The sequence below is a fragment of the Haliotis cracherodii genome, unplaced genomic scaffold, assembly GCF_022045235.1.
Source record: "Haliotis cracherodii isolate W230 unplaced genomic scaffold, xgHalCrac1.p SCAF_3, whole genome shotgun sequence".
Classification (NCBI taxonomy): domain Eukaryota; kingdom Metazoa; phylum Mollusca; class Gastropoda; order Lepetellida; family Haliotidae; genus Haliotis; species Haliotis cracherodii.
This window is the reverse complement of record NW_027266286.1, coordinates 48,368,750-48,392,310: the sequence shown is the minus strand read 5'-3', so window position 1 is coordinate 48,392,310 and position 23,561 is coordinate 48,368,750. Positions and strand designations below refer to the sequence as shown.

Here is a 23,561-nt window from a genome sequence, read left to right as displayed (position 1 = left end):
TAGCAGAACCAGCATGGAGAACTATGAGTCTTTCACCTTTTCCCATTGGTAACTTTCTACCAGACTCCTTACAGTCACCACTGGGTACCAACTGACTGCTGGCTGTGTGTGACGCATTTACCCATGTCTCATCTAAGAAGACGGGCTCATATCCTTCTTCACGTTTCTGCTTGATGGTACGAAGGTAATGATTTCGGAGACGAACAATGTCAGACCGTTCACACAACACAGCCCTATTTTCTCCAGTTATCTTTTTGTATTTGTAACCAAATGTATGCAACAGCTGCCATAGTTTGTACTTTGTAACACGTAAATCATGGTCAGTTTCAAGGTGTTTCTTCAAAATTCTTAGGGACAGGTACTTATTTTCTGAGTGCAGTATAACAATTGCACGTCTGACTTGATCCCTGTGAAAACTGTCTAATTTATCAACCTTGCGTGGTTTTGACATGTTCCCTACCTCCTTGGCCTGACAATTTGTGTCTCGTCGACTAACAACATTTTTAAGTTTCTGAGGGGACATACCAAGAGCTTTTGAAGCTCGTTTCAAGAATTTATTAATTGCATAAAAAGGCTTTGCTCTTTCTGCTTCACTTCTAAAGAAATCATACACATTCAACATCAACTGTTTAACATCTGCTGAGTAGCGCATCTTGTCATTGTATGAACACGGTCACTGTGTAGCACGTGCAGACTGTGCTTGCGCTGTTCCTTCCACGGTTTGTCCCCCTACGTGTCATGTACACATTTCTATACAAAATTACATGATAGTTTCTTAAAGAACTTCATCCGTCATGGGTCTTAAAATAAACAAAATTCAGATTTTGTTGGGTACAGGGTATTCATGGTCAAGTACCGTATCGATGTTTCATACACTTGATTTCGAGTTATTTGCAATACATCGCTCTCATTTGGAGTCAAACGGACTGTAGATCTTGATTAACGATCAGAGCGTCTTGACTGGGCGCCGCTGTTTTGGCTGAAGCAAATGCAAGTGATACAAGAGGTGGAATCTCATTGGTTCATAGGAGAGGCATAGAAGGGACATAACTCGTAATAGACACTGGTGGCGCTATGATTGAGCCCAGGAATTCCAGCCTAGTTCGGCAAGGGTGGAAACTGGACTTTTAAAGTCAGTTAACTCTCTTGCCTCAGGAAGATGTTAGGGTTACCATCAGCTGATTGATGTATATCGATAATTTAAATGTTTTTTCAACATGTTTTTATTGGAGAATGTTCCTTTTTATTAGGTCGGTCTTCCACCTGACGATGTTGGCAGTGCCTTACCTTACTGAAACCAAGGGCAACATTGTCAACGTCTCCAGCGTCAACGGCATGAGATCAGTATGTATCTAATATATAACCTAAACCCTCTATGTAATACACCATACCCTAAGAACTGCCTCTGTGGTGTAGTGGCTAAAGTGTCTGCTCTATGAACGTAAGGTTGATGGTTCAGTCCCTGGCCATGTGATGCAAGTAGATGTTAAGAGATTAGTGTTAAGTAGTAGTGGGACGATACACCGATGCATCGGTGGATCAAGATCTTTTACTTCTTGATACACGTATCGATCAGAATAGGACACAAAGTGAAAAGTATTGATTTTTACCTTAAATATTTTCCTCAACAAATGTTTCACTAAACACTAATTACTAGTGAAAATGAGTAGTGAAAACGTAACCACTTTCATCCATTGCACCATACGTGACACTGCCAACTGTAAATCGTTAGTGCGCCATGTATTTGGCCATTTTGTCTAGGAAAACATGGCTCAGGCACCACAGAAATGTGAACATGCACGTATTGTGATACGTATCAGATTGTAAGCAAGGTATCATGATTCGATCGCACAGTTGGTGTATCGTCGCAGAACTAGTGTTAAGGGGGTAAAACAAATGGTCGGCTCTTAAGTCATTCTGAATAGGGTATCCATGTTAAAGTGTGGTATGCTAGTTCAAAGCATCCATAAACTAATGTACATGCATGATGTTGTAAGTCTCCAATAAGTGAAATAGTCTTGAATGTGATGTTAACCCCATTTTACCCCACTCTATGCCTATCCCATGAAGACCTCAAGGTCATTTTCATCATGATTAGATGTTAAGAATAGCAGGCAATTTGTGTTACCCCATACCAGCTGAATACATCATAGCCATTATCATCATGATTAGTGGTTTACAATAGAAGGCAATTTGTGTTACCCCATACCAGCTGAATACATCATGGCCATTATCATCATGATTAGTGGTTTACAATAGAAGGCAATTTGTGTTACCCCATACCAGCTGAATACATCATGGCCATTATCATCATGATTAGTGGTTTACAATAGAAGGCAATTTGTGTTACCCCATACCAGCTGAATACATCATGGCCATTATCATCATGATTAGTGGTTTACAATAGAAGGCAATTTGTGTTACCCCATACCAGCTGAATACATCATGGCCATTATCATCATGATTAGTGGTTTACAATAGAAGGCAATTTGTGTTACCCCATACCAGCTGAATACATCATGGCCATTATCATCATGATTAGTGGTTTACAATAGAAGGCAATTTGTGTTACCCCATACCAGCTGAATACATCATGGCCATTATCATCATGATTAGTGGTTTACAATAGAAGGCAATTTGTGTTACCCCATACCAGCTGAATACATCATGGCCATTATCATCATGATTAGTGGTTTACAATAGAAGGCAACTTGTGTTACCCCATACCAGCTGAATATATCATGGCCAGTTGCATCATGATTAGTGGTTTAGAATAGTAAGTAAAGGGTTGTCTGGCTCGGAGGCAAAGATGAGAAATACCTACTGCCTACGATGGTACAGTTGACATGTTAGTATGGCAGCTACTAGTATCTGGAGCTGCAACAGTGAATATATACGGGTATAGCATATGACACACTTCCCACCCAGTAGTTTTATTAAACTCAAACTGGCCTCCATGTTCATGATGACAGACATTATTACTCTATATGTTACTGACCACCTTTGCAAAACACCTGCCTAAGCCTCGATTTATTGACTCACTGTAGGTATAGCGTGCCATGATGTCCTCTGTCTTGTTGTACAAGGAGGTGATGGTGTTGATGATGATGATATCCTGTCTTAGTTTCCAGGTGTGTTGGCCTACAACATGTCGAAGAGTGCCATTGACCAGTTCACCAGATGTGTGGCGTTAGGTAAGTTGTGCACTGTACAGAGAGCCATGGTTGTAGTGATTGATATCAGTAGGCATTTAGTCACAAATAATGTCACTGAGGTCTTCCCATGCTCCACCTCCCAACAACCATTTCTCAACCATCCCCCAAATCTATTTACATCAGATCCTAGTGCTCGCTGCAACTACACAGAGATCTGAGGACGTCCCATTACACGTCACGTCAGAAAGACCTTTTGTGAACCTTTCCCGACCAACGAAATGACTGACAAGAAGTCGCCTTAGGCTTATCAGGAAGCAGTTTTCTCATCCTTTATGGCACTACTTTCAAACTGGCGACTTCCTTTTCAGATTAACACTTTGAAAAATATCAATTCAAAATTTCAAAACTCAACAAAAGAAAAATATAATACAAAATCACAGCTCGTTAAACATCTGGCCATTACCAGAGAGTATCGGCGTGAAATTTGAAATCTTATATTCATTTTTTCTGATGAAGAAATATTTTTATAAAACTAATGGTGTCATTGTTTGACTCTTTAATTTATACTTTGCTTATCGTTTATTTTACTATCTGACCATAAACAAAACAGGTGAATCTCACGTGAAAGTTTGATGAGGCCATCGCTTTTGTCAACCAGTAGTTTTCCTAGTATGTCTGAACAATACAATCAGTATTTAGCATCACAATCATGAATTTCACTGAAATTCTAGACCTGTGCTTGTGGAATATGACTTAGTCGTCATCATCCTTTTGTCAACATGTACAGCAAACTATGAGGTAATGTATGAAAAGGTATCACAAAACTGTTTGCGTAATTTTGAAGATAAAAAACCCAAACACCATTGTGTCCAATTATTGGATATTATTTCTCATCTGTCATGTAATTCGTTTGGCACAAACCTATGACTGTTATGCCACCGAATAAAGGTGAGCTTCTGTACCTGTGAAACTCTGGCTTTGAGTACAGTTTTGTCCTATCCTTGGTTATGTTAAACTCCAGTCCTGGCAAACTCGTACTATTTTTATCACTATTTTAAACCCAATGTGTCAAACTGGTTATGGTGAATCCCAGGCTATGTCGAACTCACAGTCTTGTTCGGGCAAACTCTTGAATGTATCATTATTTTAACCCACAAGTGTTGAAGTGGCTCTGTCAAATCCTTGGCTCTGTCAAATCCTTGGCTGTGTCAAATCCCCGGCTGTGTCAAATCCCTGGCTGATTCAAATCCCCGGCTGGTTCAAATCCCCGGCTGTGTCAAAAACTTGGCTGTGTCAATCCCCAGGTGTGTCCAATATTTTACGATGACCTGTCTGTTCCTATCCATGTTTTTCTTACCGACTCCGTGGCATCTGTCGATGTCCAGCTGTGTCAAACTCACAGTCTGATCCTGTCAGACTGTTACTATTTTCATCAGTCTTTTAACCCAGATGTGTCAAACTGGTTTTGTGGAATTCCCATGAGTAAAATCAGTTATTAATCACCCTATTAATGGTGTAAATATGATATGACGTGAAACATCAAAGGCAGGAAACCATTGATTAGCCTGAGTTAATGCTGCCACGATTAAATGACTTGACTCAGTAAAGTCTGTCACTAATATCACTTTAAAAAGTAGTGATGACTTCAATGTTAACATTTGAGACAGTCAATACCCAAGCCTGACAATTAGCGGTCACATGATCTTCTTGCATGTGCATCATATATCATCGCATAATTGCAGTGTGATTACAAACTGCGAAATGTTTGATACAAATCTGCATTGTGTTCTAATCACAGTACATGTGTTGAATAACATTATAAGATGGAGTTTATCAGTATGAGCAGAAAGCTGAGCAATCTAGTATTGCACCTGATTTACAGAGGAATAACTGGATCAGATGCAGCAGAACAGAAATAAACATCATGTGGATGCATATATGTAGATCTGACAAATGCTTCTGTATTAAAACCGTTCAATGATTTTCAAGAAACTTGGCATATACATTGCGCGTCAGATTAAATGGTCACATGTGCTATTTTCTAAATGTTCTGTTCTTTTGTTCTTATCAAATGAGGGTAGAATTTGTTTCTGGGCCATAGCTTAAAAAACGTTTAACATGTTTCAACAAAACTTTGCATATGCATTGCTCATCGAATTGGACTAACTCTCAAAGGACTCTAGGGTTCATTTCCAAGCAATAACTGTCAAACTAATGGATATATTTGCATGAAACTACCGGTATAAATGTGCAATGACCACATTTTCAACTACGGTGATCCCTCGCTACAATGCTACCTTCTGGGTCCAAATAATTGATGAGCATTTATGATGATGAGCGGTTTAACAAAGGTTAAGTCGTAGGTGGTAGATGACCCACAAGACAGTATACATACCTAACACGATCTATGTTGCACATTTCAGAGTTTAAAAAAAAGTTTAGAGTAGAAGTTGTTTATGATTCATAGTATAAAAAAAAGATTATCGAGTATTATGCTCTTATATGCTCTTTCAAAAAAACACATTGTATCCCCTCAGTGACTTCAGGTGAATAAACAGGTATAACAAACTTGGTCAATAAAAGTATTAGATTTGACATAAAACATTACTAGACATGATGATTTACCATTCAAATTGTTTTTCCTGCTCTCCAAGGCATTGTTTTATATGCAGAGATTAAGATTACCATGTGTATTTTCTCGTAAACTAAGCTGGAAATAGCAATCAACTGTGCACGTTTCCTCCCAATCTACTGGTGATTCAGTTAAAAAGTACCCTAAGATACAACTTCAAAGAATTTTGATGCAATTGTCGGAAGAAATTGTATCTGAAATTATTATTTTATAAAATATCCTGAAGTTATATTATCATGTAGCCATCCTGAAGTTTATATTATCATGTAGCCATGATGAAGTTTATATTATCATGTAGCCATGATGAAGTTTATATTATCATGTAGCCATGATGAAGTTTATATTATCATGTAGCCATCCTGAAGTTTATATAATCATGTAGCGATGATGAAGTTTATATTATCATGTAGCCATCCTGAAGTATATATTATCATGTAGCCATCCTGAAGTTTGTTATCATGTAGCCATCCTGAAGTTTTTATATCATCATGTAGCCATGATGACGTTTATATTATCATGTCGCCATGATGTAGTTTATATTATCATATCGCCACAATGAAGTTTATATCATCATGTAGCCATGATGAAGTTTATATTATGATGTAGCCATGATGAAGTTTATATTATGATGTAGCCATGATGAAGTTTATATTATCATGTAACCATGATGAAGTTTATATTATCATGTAGCCATCCTGAAGTTTATATTATCATGTAGCCATGATGAAGTTTATATTATAAATATGATAGTCAGATGAAGTACAATTGTGACCCCCCAGGAGAAAAGGGACCTTATTGGTGAAAAATCACATTTTGACTTCTTATTATATTTTAAAACTACAGTATCTTAGGACCACAAAAATGCAATTGATAAGCTTCAATTCATATCTATTACAGAGATACATAGCATCAAAGATTTGGACTCATTTACTGCAAAGTCTCATTTTCAGAATTTTTATGTAATGATTGCAGTTTTTCCATATAATGTCTTGATAATTAAAAGTAGACATGTATGGTACAAAGTTTTGAAGTAATGTTTTTATTACATTACGAACTAATGAGAGAAATGTAAGATATTTTTGTACAGTTTTACATATTTACATATTGGTATGTATCACCATTCCTCCACTGAGTTGTTCAATAAATTGAAATCTTATTTCACTGGAATACTCAGATGCCCATCTGTCTGATATTGTGTCAGGTTGATGGTGACGATGCCGTGTAGTGTAGAGGACAGGCAGCTGCCGGACCCTCCACTACCGACAGATACAAATCACACTATTTCTGTTGTCATTCAACCACCTGGGTAAGGAAAGCTGGATGCCTGAAGGCCACAATCATATGTCACCTCAGATAAATGGCTTCCAGCCATCTCACGGGAGTAAATCACGGATTGGAAAGAGGAATGTACTGATTTCCTAAGGCTGTATAGTGGATCTTTCCTGCAGTTCGCAGCTGGTCAAGAGTGTATTTCTGTGCCTGTCTGTCTGTAAATAGTGGACATCATTGTAATATGTCACATGTGAGGTACATGATAATTAGAGTCTGCATGATGGATGTTAGTCGATGTTTGGTTTTGTAACCTTGTTTTGCGGAAAGTCCAAAGACAGCTGTGATGTGTCCAGTCATTCATTCTTCTTTGTCCTAGATCCTGGTTAGAATAGGCCTTCAGCATCCCATGCTTGTTGTAAGAGGTGACTGACAGTATTTGGTGGTCAGGTTCGGTGACTTGGTTGATGCATGTCATCGTATCCAATTTGTGTAGATCGATGCTCGTGATGTCAATCACTGATTGTCTGGTCCAGACTTGATTATTTACAGACCACCGTCATATTGCTGGAATATTGCTGACTGTGGTGTTAAACAAAACAACAACTATCTTTGTCCTGGAACAATGACACAATGATAGTGCAATATGCTTACAACAGAAACTGCATCCCATGAAGATCCGGGGTAGAATTGTTCTTCAGCAACCCATGCTTTCCGTAAAAGGCGACTATGCTTGTCGTATGAGGTGACTAACAGGATCAGGTGGTCAGGCTCGCTGACTTAGTTGATGCATGTCATCGTATCCCAATTGCGTGGATCTATGCTCATGATGTCAATCACTGGAAGGTCTGGTCCAGACTTGATTATTTACAGACCGCTGTCATATAGCTGGAATATTGCTGAGTGCAGCGTTAAACAAACAAATAAACAAACAAACAACAGAAGCTGCACTCTTGGGTTGATTTGCTCAAGTTCCAGTGTGTGTTCAGCATACATGGTCATCTCAGCACCAGGCAATCATTTTTAGTTATTTTATAGGCCTGATGGTCACTTTTAAGTCACATTTCCAAAAATGATAAATATGAAAATGACCCCATATGCTGAGAACAAATCCACTGTTATATACATTAGGGGTGTCACGATAAATCGAAATATCGATATATTGCTATTGGTAAGCACTTAAAGTCAATAGATCGATTGTGAAATCAGTTTCTGATCAATAGAATCAATTTCAGTTGGGAATATCGATAGTTACGATTGTATTTACCATATCAATAAAATACATGCAATGCTGTTCAAATTTGTTTTTCTTTTGATCATGAGAGGTAGTAATTTACACATGGTAATGTGGAAGTTTCTTTTACTTAAATTATAAGTGTACAGAAAAAACAAATCAGTCATACCTCAAACTTTACTTATTATTTGTTGTTGTGGTTATCACATTCAAAGGAAACTTCAGTTCCAAGGTTTAATTCAACTCTAAAATCCATCTAAAATGATACACTGAAAACTAATATATTTATCGCAATAGTTGCTTGCAATATCAATAGTTATCGCAATAGTTTCTTTCAATATGAATAGTTATCGCAATAGTGATTTCCAGACCACTAGTCACCCCTAATATACATCAGCACCCATCAGATTACCCTTTGAAAAAAAACACAAACACGTCGACATGCCTTAGTTCAGAGAATAAATGTGGCAGTGCTTAGCACAAGGATCACAAAATCAGGTGAAATTAATAGTGATTTCAGCATAAAGTAGGTGCATGGATGACTGTTCTTGACATGTATTTTCACTATCTTTAGGAGTAATATTAGTTATACAGCCCGAATGAAACAGTCTACCACACTTGGATATAAACTTTTATGGCTTGTGATGGGTCAAGGTCACTGCAGAGATCATACAAGGTTTGTTTACATGCATGTTAACTACAGACATATTTATCATCCAAAACCATTTCCCTGGTAGATATTAATTTGCATATTAAATGACATCTCAAATGTTTCTGCCGGTGAAATTTGTTTTCACTCTTGGCACTGGTTGTTGCTGCTTGCAAAGTGAAAAAGATAGAAGAATGATAATGGATGATGAATAGAATGTCACCTTTGTTTGTTTTGATGTCAAATGTATCAACACTTGCTAATAAATGCTTCCTAGTTTTAAAATGTTATCGACTCATATTGATATATTTGATATAAAAACGCACAAGGAATTTTCTGTTTAATGTATGATAATAAAACTGTGGTCACCATTGAAAGACTTGAATGGACTAGGTTTTGTGTCAGAAGGATGCAATGAGAATAGTTTCATTATGTTGATGGGCCACATATCAGTGTATCCATTATTGCTGTGCCAGTATTTGATGACTAATGGCTTTTGTCAGGCATATCATGTTTGGCACATCTCTTTTATCAAAAAAATACCCCAAGGGAATGTAACAAAAATGGAAAATAAATGCCATCTCTCAACTAAAATGTTAGCGTATGAAACAAAATACATGATATCCTCAAACTTATGTTGTACATAAGCATGAATACGAGTGGTGTTAATTTCAAGATTTACAGTACTTAAGATCTTGCAGTGATATATTTACTTATCCAGTTGGAAAACGGAGATATTTTATCCGCCATTGTGCTCAGTGGAATCCATTAAAAAAACACTAAGGAACAGCCCTGTTACGAAGTAAATTGTAATAAAAAGGTAAATTGTAATACTTGCAGCAAATTGTAATAATTTTGACGTAAATTGTAATAACAATGTAAATTGTAAGAAAATTTGACGTAAATTGTAATACGCAAATTGTAATAAAAATTGACGTAAATTGTAATAAACTCAACTTGCGGTAAAATGTAATAACCTTTTAAGTAAATTGTAATAACCTTATAAGTTTAGTGAGGTCGTTATCGTACATTGTTGTATAATTATATGTATATATAAACGCATTGGAATTTCATTTCTATGGTTCTCCAGAAGAGATTAATTACTAGAGTGAACTTAGTTTTCTTATTTATTTGAGAAATACTCTGTGTGTTTTGTACTTAATTGTAATATATCCTATTGACGATTTTCATCATAATTGTTCATATTTAACCTAATTGAATCATATTTCAATTGGTAAAGTAGGTAGTAATATACACAATGGAATAATTATAACGTAACAAACTTACACAAATATATTGATGTGTAATTTGTTCATATTTTATGCGGAGAGGGGTTTACTAAGTTGCAAGAACTTGTCTCCAATACAGTTCTCATTTTGTTCTGTGAATAAAATATGTTTAAACTAAACTAAACTAGCAAATGGATGACATGTCATTCTGCAGTAGTCTGTGTGCAAGCTGATTTATACATGTTCATATACATAATATCAATTTATTATTATTAAAGTTTCAATTCTTTTAACATTGCTCGGAGGATGTAAAGCAAATGATGACAATGTCCTGGGCGATGTACATGTTGGTATGTGAACCCGCAAGGACTACCTTTATCAGTTATTTTACGTGCAGCTTGTGTCATGTCTGTATTGTTAGAATGATACTCTAGCAACTGTGCACATAAAAATTTATGACCGAAAGATCCATCCTCAGGTTAAAAATGATGGATTACATTAGGTACATCTATTCGACAAATAGGTTAATTGATTTATCATCCAATAGTAGCTTAGCTAGGAGTCCATTGCAAAAACATTGAGTTACGAGTTACCGAAGAGAGCTCTGTGCAACCTGACACTGAAATTATGTCTATTTGCATTGGAGGTTTACTTAATTTGACAAGGAGCACATGGCCGTTTCCTTGAATCAAACGAGACAATTCCATCGTATTTATACATTATATTTTGACGAAGAATTCAAATACAACAGATGAGTGACAGATGTCCTGTGCAATGTCAAAGGGAAAAAAACCAGCCAACAGCAAAGGCAGCATAGATCTTACGTGCATGGGAAAGGAGAATACTTAATACTTAACATTATATACAATGCTTTTATTAATATCAAAAGAGGGGCGTGGATATTCTTTACCTACATTGCATTTACTATTAGATATTGTGTATTCTCGATCTCTGTGAACTTCTCACAGATAAGGAAATAATAATAAATAAATGCAAACCATGTTAACTTATGCAATATTTGTAGCAATGTATGATTAACATATGGATCATTAATATAACAAAGTATTTCCTTTCATAGGAAGAAGTATATTTAATTAAATAAATGAATAAAAGTAACTGTCTGGATTCCTTTCATATGTCATGAAGAACTAACAACAACTTACTGACAACTTTTGCTGGGATAATAACTGCTTGCCCCAACAACAAAAACAGAATCCTTCATGATATCGGCACGAAATCATAATTCAAAGCATACACAAATAATATCCGGTATCTTCGGGCATGTCTTGTTGAGTTTCAAAGAGCATCAGATTGTATGATAAATTTGTTGCAATCAATCATTGCTGAAATATATCTGTTTTGATCAAAATTGAAAGGATGGAAAATCTATAATGAAAAGGGTTTTGTCAATAACGTAAATATTCTCTTTGACCTTATACGAAGAGTATTCTAAGATCATTAAACTCGGCAATCGTTGGTGGATTGCTCCAAGCAACCTTGATACCAAATTTGGTACCTCACGTGTAATGCGGTACATAATTTTCGAAACAGATAATTACGTTTTTCATAAGTTATCACTTATTTGTGACATATATACGGACCAAAATTACCTCAGAGGATAATCTTCTCTGGGGGTTTAAGAAGATTAAAATAATTCCAGCTAACATCAAGCACTGTAATAAAATATTGAAATTATAGCATACCTTCTTAAAATTCCAATGAAAAGAATAGTGACTAACTAAGAAACCAAATTATATTTATCTCCGATACTCTGCCCTCATCAGCACACACACACAGAGGTGTGTGTGTGTGTGTGTGTGTGTGTGTGTGTGTGTGTGTGTGTGTGTGTGTGTGTGTGTATGTATGTATGTATGTATGTATTTATGTGTGCGCATGTAGGTGTGTATGTAATGACAGTAAATGTGAGCTCTATGTCATTGGTATCACATATATGACTGCACTTCTACATACTCTAGATGACAGTATCATGTACGTAGATGAAAGTATGTAAGTGGACGATAGTATCTAGATGGCATACTATCATCTACATATTTGTAGATGAAAGTATCTTCTACGTAGATGATAGTATCTTCTACGTAGATGATAGTATCTTCTACGTAGATGATAGTATCTTCTACATAGATGATAGTATTTTCTAAGCAGATGGTAGTATCTTCTACGCAGATGACAGCATGCCATAAACAAGTGTGTCAGCAGAAGTTGAAAAGAGCTATTCAGCATGAAATCAAATTTGAAATGGGGTAAAACAGTTGTTACATACTGTATGAAATACCCTCTGAAGACATATATTGCAGTCTCAAATTTAGAAGTTTTTACTCAATTTCTGAAGAAAGTGATCAGGGTAGGCAATTATATATGGGAACTAGGTTAAAACAAATCGGAGCAAAATATAATTTGACTTTTTGGTAAGTCACCAGTCATTTCATTGGAATTTTAAGAGAGTATGTTATTACAGTGCTTGATGTTAGCCCAAATTACTTTAAACCTCTTAATCGTTCACAGGAGGTTATGTTTTCAGGGGATTATTGTACGTATATATTTCGTATCAAGGTTTCTTGGCGCAATCCACCAACGATTGTCGAGATTAATGATCTTCAAGTACGTTTCAAGGTCAAAGAGAAAATTTACTTTAGTGACAAACATATTTTCATTATAAATTTTCAAATCCTTTCTATTTGGATGCAAGCAGATATATTTCAGCAATTGATTGCAAGAAATTTATGATAATTCGTATACTCTTTGAAACTGTACAAAAGTTATCCGAAGATACCGGATGTTTTTTATGTATGCACGTGATCTGTCAACTCATTTGTTGTATTTGAATTCTTTTTCAAAATAAACTGAATTGTATAAATATGATTAAATTCCCTCGTTGGTTTCAAGAAAAGGATCATGTACTCCTTATCAACTCATATAGCGTTTCCACTGCAAATCGACACACTGGTTGACCAGCCTGTGTTTGTACCCTTCGTCATCACTCGTTCAGTCGTGTCGAACTGGTCAAAGTACTGTTGAAGCAAGTCATGCAAAAAACATCTTGAATAGCCTTATAAGAGTATTGAACAATATGTCACAATTAAGTTATTTGTCGAATATACGGTTGTGTAACCCATCAATTGAACCTGAGGATGGATCTTTCATTCATTTAAATTTATCGATGTTGACACCACCCTTTAAAGGCGATTGTACGATAAAGCCTATACAAACCATCCCTAATTTAACAGTTTTGTACGTTTGACATCATACACAGTATTTCTCCAATTGTACATGTGAAACGCAAGCTCAACTGACAAAGATCATTTCTAGTCAATTGGCGTCTTGGACACTACGGTAGTAAGGTTATTACGTCAAATATTATTACAATTTACGTTGTTATTACAATTTACATCAAAATTATTACAATTTGCTGCAAGTATATCAATTTACCTTTTTATTACAATTTACGTCGTAACAAGCCCCTAACTCTGTGTAGCGACAAGTCAAAATCAGAAACTTATATTGTGAGCAGCAGAGTTATATGGTTACTGTCGCTACTGCTACCCATGTTTGCGACCTTGGTACTATTCCAGTTTCCCTGATTACCAACATTAAAGCATCATTTAATATGTTATAGACTCACCATAATGATATAAACTGAAAGGGATTTCACAAATTACTTAGCCACTATTATTAATGTCCTTATTATTCATCAGTTCATGAGTATGGCATTTTGAAACCTCGTTGGGCATAAACAATACACAGCAAAAGAGTGGAAATGCCAAAATTGTAGGGATGGGGGTGTGGGAGCATGAAAACAATTACAAATTTGAACATAATGTTGGGACTGGTTATTCATTGTAGGGTGAGGAGGTCAAGGCAAAATATTACATGTATTTGGGGGACCAATCTCATGGCAAAATAGTCATAAAAAAACTTATAACCTAGGTTTGTCTTCATTTGTGCAACAGTTCTGTATATGTCTTTTGGATTTACGAAATTAAAAGATACATGTAAACACATCTAATAGTAACTGTTAAACCTTTTGAATAATATTTTATGGAATGCATTATGTTTATAGTCTCTTGCCACTGCAAACACATAAAAAGAGATAGAAGCCTTTTTTACAGATGATGGTTATATATGGAATATCTAGTATATTAGACTGTAAATATACTGCTTTTTTAGAAGAGAGCATTAAATTTTTCTCAAAACACCTACCAACCTTAACACGTTTTTGCCACATAATCAAATATATATATTGAGCTGCACAAATTAATTTTGTTAAACCATAGAATCCAAAAGTTTGGCTTTGAAGCTGCTGATTGAATGCAGCTGTTATCATCTCTGTATTACTTCTGTGTTCTCTTAGTTTTGTCCATCAGCATAGTTGTGCCAAAAACGTTTGAGTTTGTTTGCCCGAAATTGGCTCTTAGCCTTATTTTCAGTAGATTTTAGTGCTTTTGTGAGGACTAATATTCAGTTGATCCTAATAGACCAAACTTTGTGGCTTAAGTCACAGACTGAGTATGCACCAAGAATTACTCAGAGAATTGCAGTCAACTGTGGTGAGACCTCTTTACTTGGTGCTACATTTCCCAACTTTCAGGAAAATATGTCCTTTACACAACTGCTTCACTGGCACTTAATAGTGTTAATTTTTCCATCTGCAAGCAACAAGTTACACTATATGCACTGTTTGAAATAAGAAAAATACCATCAGAACCGACAGACTTGGTGCAGACCCTGACTTAACTCTTAGACCCTTATTTAAGATACTGCAGCTTATACAACGACTTGGAACTTTAATTCAGGGATCCGACACAAGATCCACCTACCACAAGCCTACGTGCAGGCTCTTGTTTCAAACACTGACTACATGTTACATCTGAAACGTTTTGTCTTTCAGAGCTGGCACCAAAACAAGTTCGTGTGAACAGTGTGAAGTGAGTATATGTCAACATACATGCTACTTTCAGCACAGTCGCTTGATATTTGTGTGCCCACTTAAACATACCAGGAAGAATGTCTGTCACTTCCAAGCCTGTTCTTATGTCATCTCTTACTTCACAACAAAGTCTTTTAATGTGCAGCTAATGCAAGGTGATGATCTTTCCTAATTGGCTGGTTGTGATGGTGGTTTGTGACCTTGAAGCCCATGTGTTGATCTCAGCACTGGAGACTGATGAAGTGGGGCATCAGTGTCAGGCCAGGTGAACAATATGTAGGACATAAGGCAGTGATAGGCCAGCCATCAGTATCTTGCAAATGAAGTATTAGAATAAATAAGTTGTTTGAAAGTCATAGAAGTTGTGTTGAATATTGCTGTAATTTTGAGTCCTGGATTATTAAGACTTATATATATGCCTTCTTCTGTATATGTTTGTATTATTGGTCTAAATCAGATTTGTTAAATGTTGTCTTATTTCATATTATCTTTAATAAATATGTAAGTACAGAGGACACAACTTTAAAATATTTTTCTCATTTTTTGTTATGGATGTTGGAACTAAAACCTTGATCCTTTGTGGCATAGTCTCCATTAACTAAAACTTGATCCATCACAGCATAGTTTCAATGAACTAACACTTGATCCGTTGTGGCATATTCTCTATCAACTAAAACTTGATCCATCATAGCATAGTTTCCATGAACCAAAACTTGATCCATTTTGGCATGGCCTCCATGAACTAAACCTTGATCCATCATAGCATAGTTTCCATGAACTAAAACTTGATTGTTGTGGCATAGTCTCCATGAACTAAACCTTGATCCGTTGTGGCATAGTCTCCATGAACTAAAACTTGATCCATTGTGGCAAAGTCTGCATGAGCTTCCCTGTGCAGAGTGGCGTCCCTTTGCTACGCCAGATACCTGTGATTGTGGGTTCGAATCCCGGTTCCCCCGATTATGTTTCTAGGTTTGTCAGCACCATACCCGTGCTTGTTGGTTTCACTGAAGTGGTAAATGTCTGAGACCTGCATCACTTTGGGCTTTCCTCCTATGTTAAGCTGACACGCTGTTTTATAACTGGAATACTATTAAAGGTGGCGTTAAACCCAACTCACTCACCCAAAGTGGTATTATAGCTCGCCTCACAGTGTTATGATTCAGAGGTAGAATAGGTCTTCAGCAACCCATGCTTGCCGTAAAAGGCGACATCGGGTGGTCAGGCTCGCTGACTTGGTTGAAGCATGTCATCGTATCCCAATTGCGTGGATCAATGCTCATGATATTAATCACTGGATTGCCTGGTCCAGACTCGATTATTTACAGACCACCATCATATTGCTGGAATATTGCTGACAGCGGGGTAAAACAACAAACAAACACACATTTTTTACATTGTCTGTAATTACTTTTACGTCCACATTGTTGGATAAAGAACAAAACATGGCCCATTAAATATTTTTTACCCTGTTACTTGTACTCAATTTTGTTTGTTTTTATTTTGCTGTGTGTTATGATTCAAATGATTGATTTTGTTACTGCTCCTGCATTCTGTGTAGCAACTGACTTGACTAATGTATTACATGTAAAGTGTTGACACCATGCTTTCCATCCAGCCCTGGAGTGATCATCACCAATCTACAGAAGCGTGGAGGTCTGGATGAGGCGAAATATACACAGGTATGTCAACACTGTTGAATTGAGATGTCACCAGTTATCCTGTGTATTCAGTTTCTGTTATGATAACTACCCTGGACCCATTTGTGACCATTATTACGGGTCTGGTTTGAATGACATTTTGCTCAAAATATAAATCATGTTCACTAATGATGTCTGTGTGTCAATCACAATTACAATAGCAAGAGTTGACATCTGTAACACATCAGACTATTTATACTTTTGATTTATAATATAAAATTAAAATTCTATGTACCCGGTTTTGTCACCTTTTGTAAATGCCTTACCAATCATTTGAGGACTGACCATTTAATAGTGTTTTTTTTGGAGCCAGGAATTGTAAAATTGTTTTAAGAAAATGCTGAAAGAATAATTTGGCCTCAGGTTTTTCAGATAAGAACAGCTGGATAAGAACAGCTTTTATGTCAGAATAACTGGATTTTTTTGTAAATGAAGTAATTTTGCCAGTAGTGATTCTGATGACACTACCAATGTTGATCCGTTGATCTCTTCAGTGGTTGTGGAAGGAAATTTAACTCAAGTACATCTAATTCGTTTTTTGATGGTAAGAAAATATGGCAAGTGCTGCCAAACACCTGTGGATCGATTTTATGCCTTGAGAGTAGAAAGTTGGTGGTTCGATCCCTGGCCGCTCCATACCAAAAGATGTTAAAAGATGCTACGTATTTGTTGTGACCCTACCTGGCACTCGGCATTAAGTGGATAAAACATGGACTTGTTGGCCCAGAGTTGGTATAAGGTGTCTGCATAGGGTATCCTTGTTACACTGGAGCATGGTATCACAGTGGGCTAGTTAGCATTATAAAACCAGCATTAAGTCTGGACTGGTACAATTACATGAGCATGCACCATCATACACAGACACACCACTACATAACGAAATAATCTTGAATGCAACATTTAACCCATTTTCAGTCACTACAATCAGGTGAACATTGTCAATAAGGAATTATGAATCATGATGTGATACCTTCTGTAAATAATACAAGACTGGAACACCAGATGTTATTGATAATATGATGCTGAAAGTGTTGAAATGAATTTCTACTTCTCCTGTTCTATTTACAGTTCCTTGAAAGGTCAAAGGAAACCCATGCACTGGGACGCCCGGGAAATCCAGATGAGGTTGCCAAAACCATTGCCTTTGTTGCTTCAGATGATGCCTCTTTCATGACAGGGGCACAGGTGCCTTGTGATGGCGGGAGGCATGCAATGTGCCCAAGATAAACCTACTGAAGTTGTACTGTGGTGTTTTATGCTCAGTGGAAAAATGCTTTAAACTTTATCTTTAAACATACCACGTGATTCTACATGTGGTAACTAATCCTGCAATGTAATTCATGAGGCATTATCGTCTGATTGAATGGCATACATGTTTCTACAAATATACTGTGTCTGAGTGGGGTATCCATGTTAAACTGCAGCATTGTATCTCAGAAGGTTTGCACTATCAAACTGACACAAGTCTGGACTAATACAAGGAACATCACATCACATTGTTATGTAAGTGCAGTAATCTTGAACATGTTGTTAAAGATTGTTTCACCTCACCTCCTCTACAAGTCAACCTTTATTTTGTGAAATGATTTTATATTCATTTTTAAACATGCCATATGATTCTACCTGTGGTAATTTATTCTGCAATGTAACTCATGATACATGACTGTGTGACTGTAGCATGGCTGGGGATCATCTGAATGTTTAAGAAGGAAGACTGTATTTTCAACCACTTGTCATGATAGAATAAAAAGATAATCAGATTAGTTGGAGCTTCATTGTTGCAGTATGTTATACAGAAATATTCATTTGTGATTATGCTTCACAGTGCTTCCAAAGTATTTCTGATTTAAATATGCAATAAACTGTCTTTGGAAAGTGTTATTTTATTGATTTGTTGGAGTATGTCAAGAGTGTAATTTTCAAATGTACAAAAAATGTATTTCTAAGAAAAGAAAACTTCAAGAAATGAATGATCAGTTGATTTACTTTTTTGTAAATCAACGGATCGTTCCTAGTCATCAAAGGATTAACAGAAAATACATTGATTGATTAATCACTGTTATCTTGCACAGTGGATATGTCAAAAGTGAGTGTTTACATGTCTAGATTTACTAAAACAAAGGGAATACACTCATATCATGGCGTGAAGTGCCGATGTAAAAACAGGATCCTACTATTTAATGTCCCTGACGTTCCCGGGCAGTTTCATCAGATGTCCGGTAGTTTAAAAATACAGTGCACTCAATAAAACATGTCTTTCTCAGTTTAGTAAGATCGTAAGAATATCAACTGGTGTACAAATAAATAGAACACTCAGCAAAATATAAACAAACAAAATAGAGTACAAGTAACAGGGTAAAATTTTTTTAATGGGCCATGTTTTGTTCTTTATCCAACAAGGTGGACGTAAAAGTAATTACAGACAATGTAAAAAATGTGTGTTTGTTTGTTGTTTAACGCCACAGTCAGCAATATTCCAGCTATATGACGGCGGTCTGTAAATAATCAAGTCTGGACCAGACAATCCAATCAACCAAATCAACGAACCTGACCACCCGATTCGTACAAGCATAGTCGCCTCTTACCACAAGCATGGGTTGCTGAAGACTATTTCTAACCCAGATCTTCACGGGACGTATGTTAAGTTTGTTTGTTGTTTTTTTCCCCACTCAGCAATATTCCAGCTAAAGGACGGCAGTCTGTAAATAATCATGTCTGGACTAGACAATTTAGTGATTGACATCATGAGCATCGATCCATGCAATTGGGATACGATGACATGCATCAACCAAGTCAGCGAGCCTGACCACCCGATCCTGTTAGTCGCCTCTCACGGCAATCATGGATTTCTAACCTGCGGACTTATTTACAAATTAATACATAAGATGTTTAATAAATAATAATCAATGTTCATCATATCTATCTGACTTACTTCCTACTTTCCCACAGTACATGAATTATTTTGTTGAAAATACTACTTTCTTAGAGCGAACATCTTTGCTGTTTTAATCCTCTTTTGTTGTTCTGGTTTTCGGGCTGCCTGTGGTGTCTTGGGGATGTTGAGGCGACCATCCCACGAAACAGTAATGCTTTGTTGACATCTGGGGCCCCGCATGAACTTCCGAAAATGTCTGTCTTTCTCATGTTGGCTTTTTGATGTCCAGCAGGCATTAGACAATTTAATGCCTGCCATCCAAGGTGTTAGTTGGTAGTTGCCTTGGCAGTAGAGGGCACCGCGCATGTCAGCATACTGGATTTTTACAATTGTTTGAAGTTTGTCAGTTAAATTCGGGATTTTCAATGATTTCCAATTGGTACCTAATTTGATGATGTTGTTCATGCTCTCACAGGCATTGTTAGTCCAATGTAAAGGAACTGCTTTTGGTCTTTCTTTTGAAGGAAGGAAAATGTCAGTTTTTATAGTTATAATGACTTTAGAAAGGTAGGAATTGGAATCGGGAACAGTTGTTGAAACAAAGTCTTCTAGTTCCATTTGATTTAGTTCGAACTGATAGGAGTCATTGCTATTCACCAGTCCGGAGGGTCAAAAAGGTTTCTGTTGAATGAGTCGTATCTGCTGATCTGAAACGCCAACCTGATGTCGAAGGTGTCTTTTTATATTTTGCTCGATGTGCCGTTCACATAAAATGTGTGTGGAGCGGGGAAACAGTTTCGGAGGGCCTTAATCAAGCCCCTTTCTTCATCAGATCCAATTACCAGTTGTTTTCCTTGTGTTTGAGTCCCCCCAAGATTAGAATCTAGAAGTGTTAGGTATGACCCATCCCAGTGAAGATAAAGGGGGCCTAGCATTATTGGATGGGTCTCTGTACCTTTTCTGTATAAGTTCGGATGTTGAAACACTAATAAAGTCACAAAACATGCCCCTAAATTGAACGTCCTGTCAACTCCAACTACAACTGGCTTTTCTGAGGCACTTGTACAGAACTGTTTTAATTCCTTAATTTGATCCCGTGTTTACTGACGGCAGTTTTCCTTTACACTGAATAATCTCTTGAATGAACTCGTTGGTGTGAGTGGCGTTAATGATGCTGATGTCGTCTGCGGTGTTCTGTCGCTTGGTACCCTTGTCTTTTCTCACTGACTGTTTTAAATTTTGTACTTGTTTCAGATCTCTTGCAGCTAATTGTTCTCCCCGCTGCAGGTGCTTATTGTATACATCTCTTGCAGGCTGTGTCTTCACCTCTTCTCTTATCTGCTCGATGATGGTGTCGGGCGTCCTCACAAACTCGGAGGTAGACATTTTTTTAATTTCCGTGAATGGCACAGGACTGTAAAATTGAAATTAAACGATTTGAGCGAACCTGTAATGTTAACTTCTCAGCAGCATGAGTAAACAGCTTGGATTCTATAATTCAATGGAAGTTTAGACTGAGAACAATGAACGCATACAGATCGTTTGAGACTACTATTTAGAATATTTAGATTCTAATTTCATTCTTGACAAATTATTACAGAGATTTGCAACCTTTACACACAAGAAATAGGCCTACCTCGGGAAACTTACCAGTGTATTCGACAATAGCTACTTGTGGATGAACTGGAGTGTGGCCGGTGGGAAACGGTTCAATTCAGGTCAGCCGCTAATGATAGTCAGCACATCGTTTCAGTTTGTTATATTAGCGTTCAACAATTAGGACTTCGCTATTTGGCGGCTGAGTTGCCATCGGTACTCTCATACTTTTTTTCATTACACAATGAATTCCTTCCTTTTGCTCTAAGTATGTAAATTTGCCATTGACAAAGTGATAAAAATGTTTCTTTGTCGACCCCTTTCCCCACACACCACTATCATCTACAAATTTACTTCGACCGGACATCGATCTGCGGGATATATTGTGAGAGTTGTCACAGATAAATGTTTCGTTTTCTTTTTTTCCTACAGAAATCTCTGACTGAATGTTTTTCGCATTGATAATTGTCTGTAACGACTCCGGTACGTCCATGAACCTTCCACTGTTGGATAGGGAACCACGGACACTTGGTGATGAATCCTGTAGGGACAGCTCATCTTTACTTGGAGTGACAAATGAATCCTCCATGGTGGACACTTAGAGGTGCAATTATTTCGACTGCTGTGTGGTTGACTGTATCCTGAAACAATCATATCATATCAATGAGAGAGATGTCCCTGACATAAGCCACACGTACGTATGACCAGACAATTCAGAGATTAATATCATGAGCATCGATCCATGCAATTGGGATCGATGACATGCATCAACCAAGTCAGCGAAATTGGCCACCCGATCCCGTTATTCGCATCTTACGACAAGCATAGTCGCAAGTATGGGTTGTTGAAGACCTAGTCTACCCCGGATCTGCACGGGTGCGAATTAAATTTAAATAGAAATGTTATGAATATAATTCGTCACGTGTGTTCATATGAACGTGAAATATGAGCCTCGTCTGAGACATTATCGTAGACTCGTATTGAAAAGCAAAAAGTGACGAATTCTCTCTCTATATATATAAACTCGAAACTAGATGAAAGAGGTGCTTACATCGAGTGACGTCAGATCAAGGTCCAGCGTTTCATCTGCAGGAGCAGTAGCACCGGAACAGTTCACGTCCTGTAAAGTGAATAGTCTTAGGTTGTACTACCATGCACTGGTTTTCTATACACGCCGATGAGACAACTGAATTCATATCAAGACAATAATTGGCGTACTTATCATTTTCTAATCAACATTTTTTACATAATAATTTGTAAGATCATGGTACCTTTATTTGGCTGAAATCCATGTCAATCGGGGTTTCGCTGAAGACCGGAGAAGGACGGTTCTGGTTTCATCTGCTAACAGTATATTGATAAAAAAAACTTACAAGAGGTATCCGAAATGAAGCAATTAGTATATAGCATAAATATATGGTTTCACTGGACATACAGCTAATACATGTATATGAGTGACATACGTTTTTTGTCAGGTGTTGAGGTGGTTTGTGTCTTGACGTCGTGACGAGGCTTCTTCTTCTTTTGGAAATATTCTTTACGCTTCATTTGCAAAGACATAATGACCACTAAATATATTGGTCGAAAAATAACTAACCATATCTCACCTCTGATCTCAAAGAAGAGATTAAATTTTCATCAAAATCAGCACTAACCATATCTCACCTCTGATCTCTGATGTTACATCAGAATCAATCTTAGGAGGCCTCACTGATGGTGTTGGCGAGATGGTGATGCCAGCATCCCTGGTCTCTGTCGCATCGAGCCTTCTTTCACCACTGCTACCGTCGCCTTGATCTAAGAGGCAGTTGCTGGTCTGGAACATAAGTGAAATATAGTACTATCAGGAACAGATGTAGGAATATAACAGAATGCCATATATAATATGATCTCATTGAAATGTTACAAATATGCACATGTCATCTCTTCAAGGGCAATGTGTAAAGTATTCATCGCCAGTTGAAGTTGTTTAAAATGACTACGATCGATGATCCTATCCAAGCCTCTTAATTAGTTGTTATTATCTGTTTATTTATTGGTCTTGTCGGAATAATACCTCTAGAGTGTTAATGTTATATTGTTACCAGTTATAACCGACGTTATACAACATTTATTGCATCTAAGAACACATCTATAGATAATTGTTAAAAAAGAAGAAGAAATATAATACATACAAATAACTGACATACACTTTCACTAATATCTGGTAGTCCATGTCCTCTTTTTCATCGGGGGTGAATTTGCTCACTAAGTAGGACTAAGTAGTTAGGTAACCTA

At 36.9% G+C, this 23,561-nt stretch overlaps 1 protein-coding gene and 1 pseudogene across 2 annotated transcripts in view; one reads left to right on the top strand and one right to left on the bottom strand.

Annotated features, from left to right (window-relative positions):
* Window positions 1–18,678, top strand: part of LOC139473914 (3-oxoacyl-[acyl-carrier-protein] reductase FabG-like) — a 41,031-nt gene extending 22,353 nt beyond the window's left edge. For both annotated transcript variants that reach the window (XM_071256721.1, XM_071256720.1), the window contains exons 5-9: window positions 1,251–1,344; window positions 3,125–3,194; window positions 15,075–15,111; window positions 16,732–16,795; window positions 17,882–18,678. In XM_071256721.1, coding sequence (XP_071112822.1) covers window positions 1,251–1,344; window positions 3,125–3,194; window positions 15,075–15,111; window positions 16,732–16,795; window positions 17,882–18,040 — 424 coding nt within the window. In that variant the 3' untranslated portion in view covers window positions 18,041–18,678. The remainder of the gene's footprint in view (window positions 1–1,250; window positions 1,345–3,124; window positions 3,195–15,074; window positions 15,112–16,731; window positions 16,796–17,881) is intronic.
* A 1,109-nt stretch (window positions 18,679–19,787) lies between these two features.
* LOC139475490 (uncharacterized) lies at window positions 19,788–22,625 on the bottom strand (annotated as a pseudogene).
* Between the last annotated feature and the right edge of the window lie 936 nt (window positions 22,626–23,561).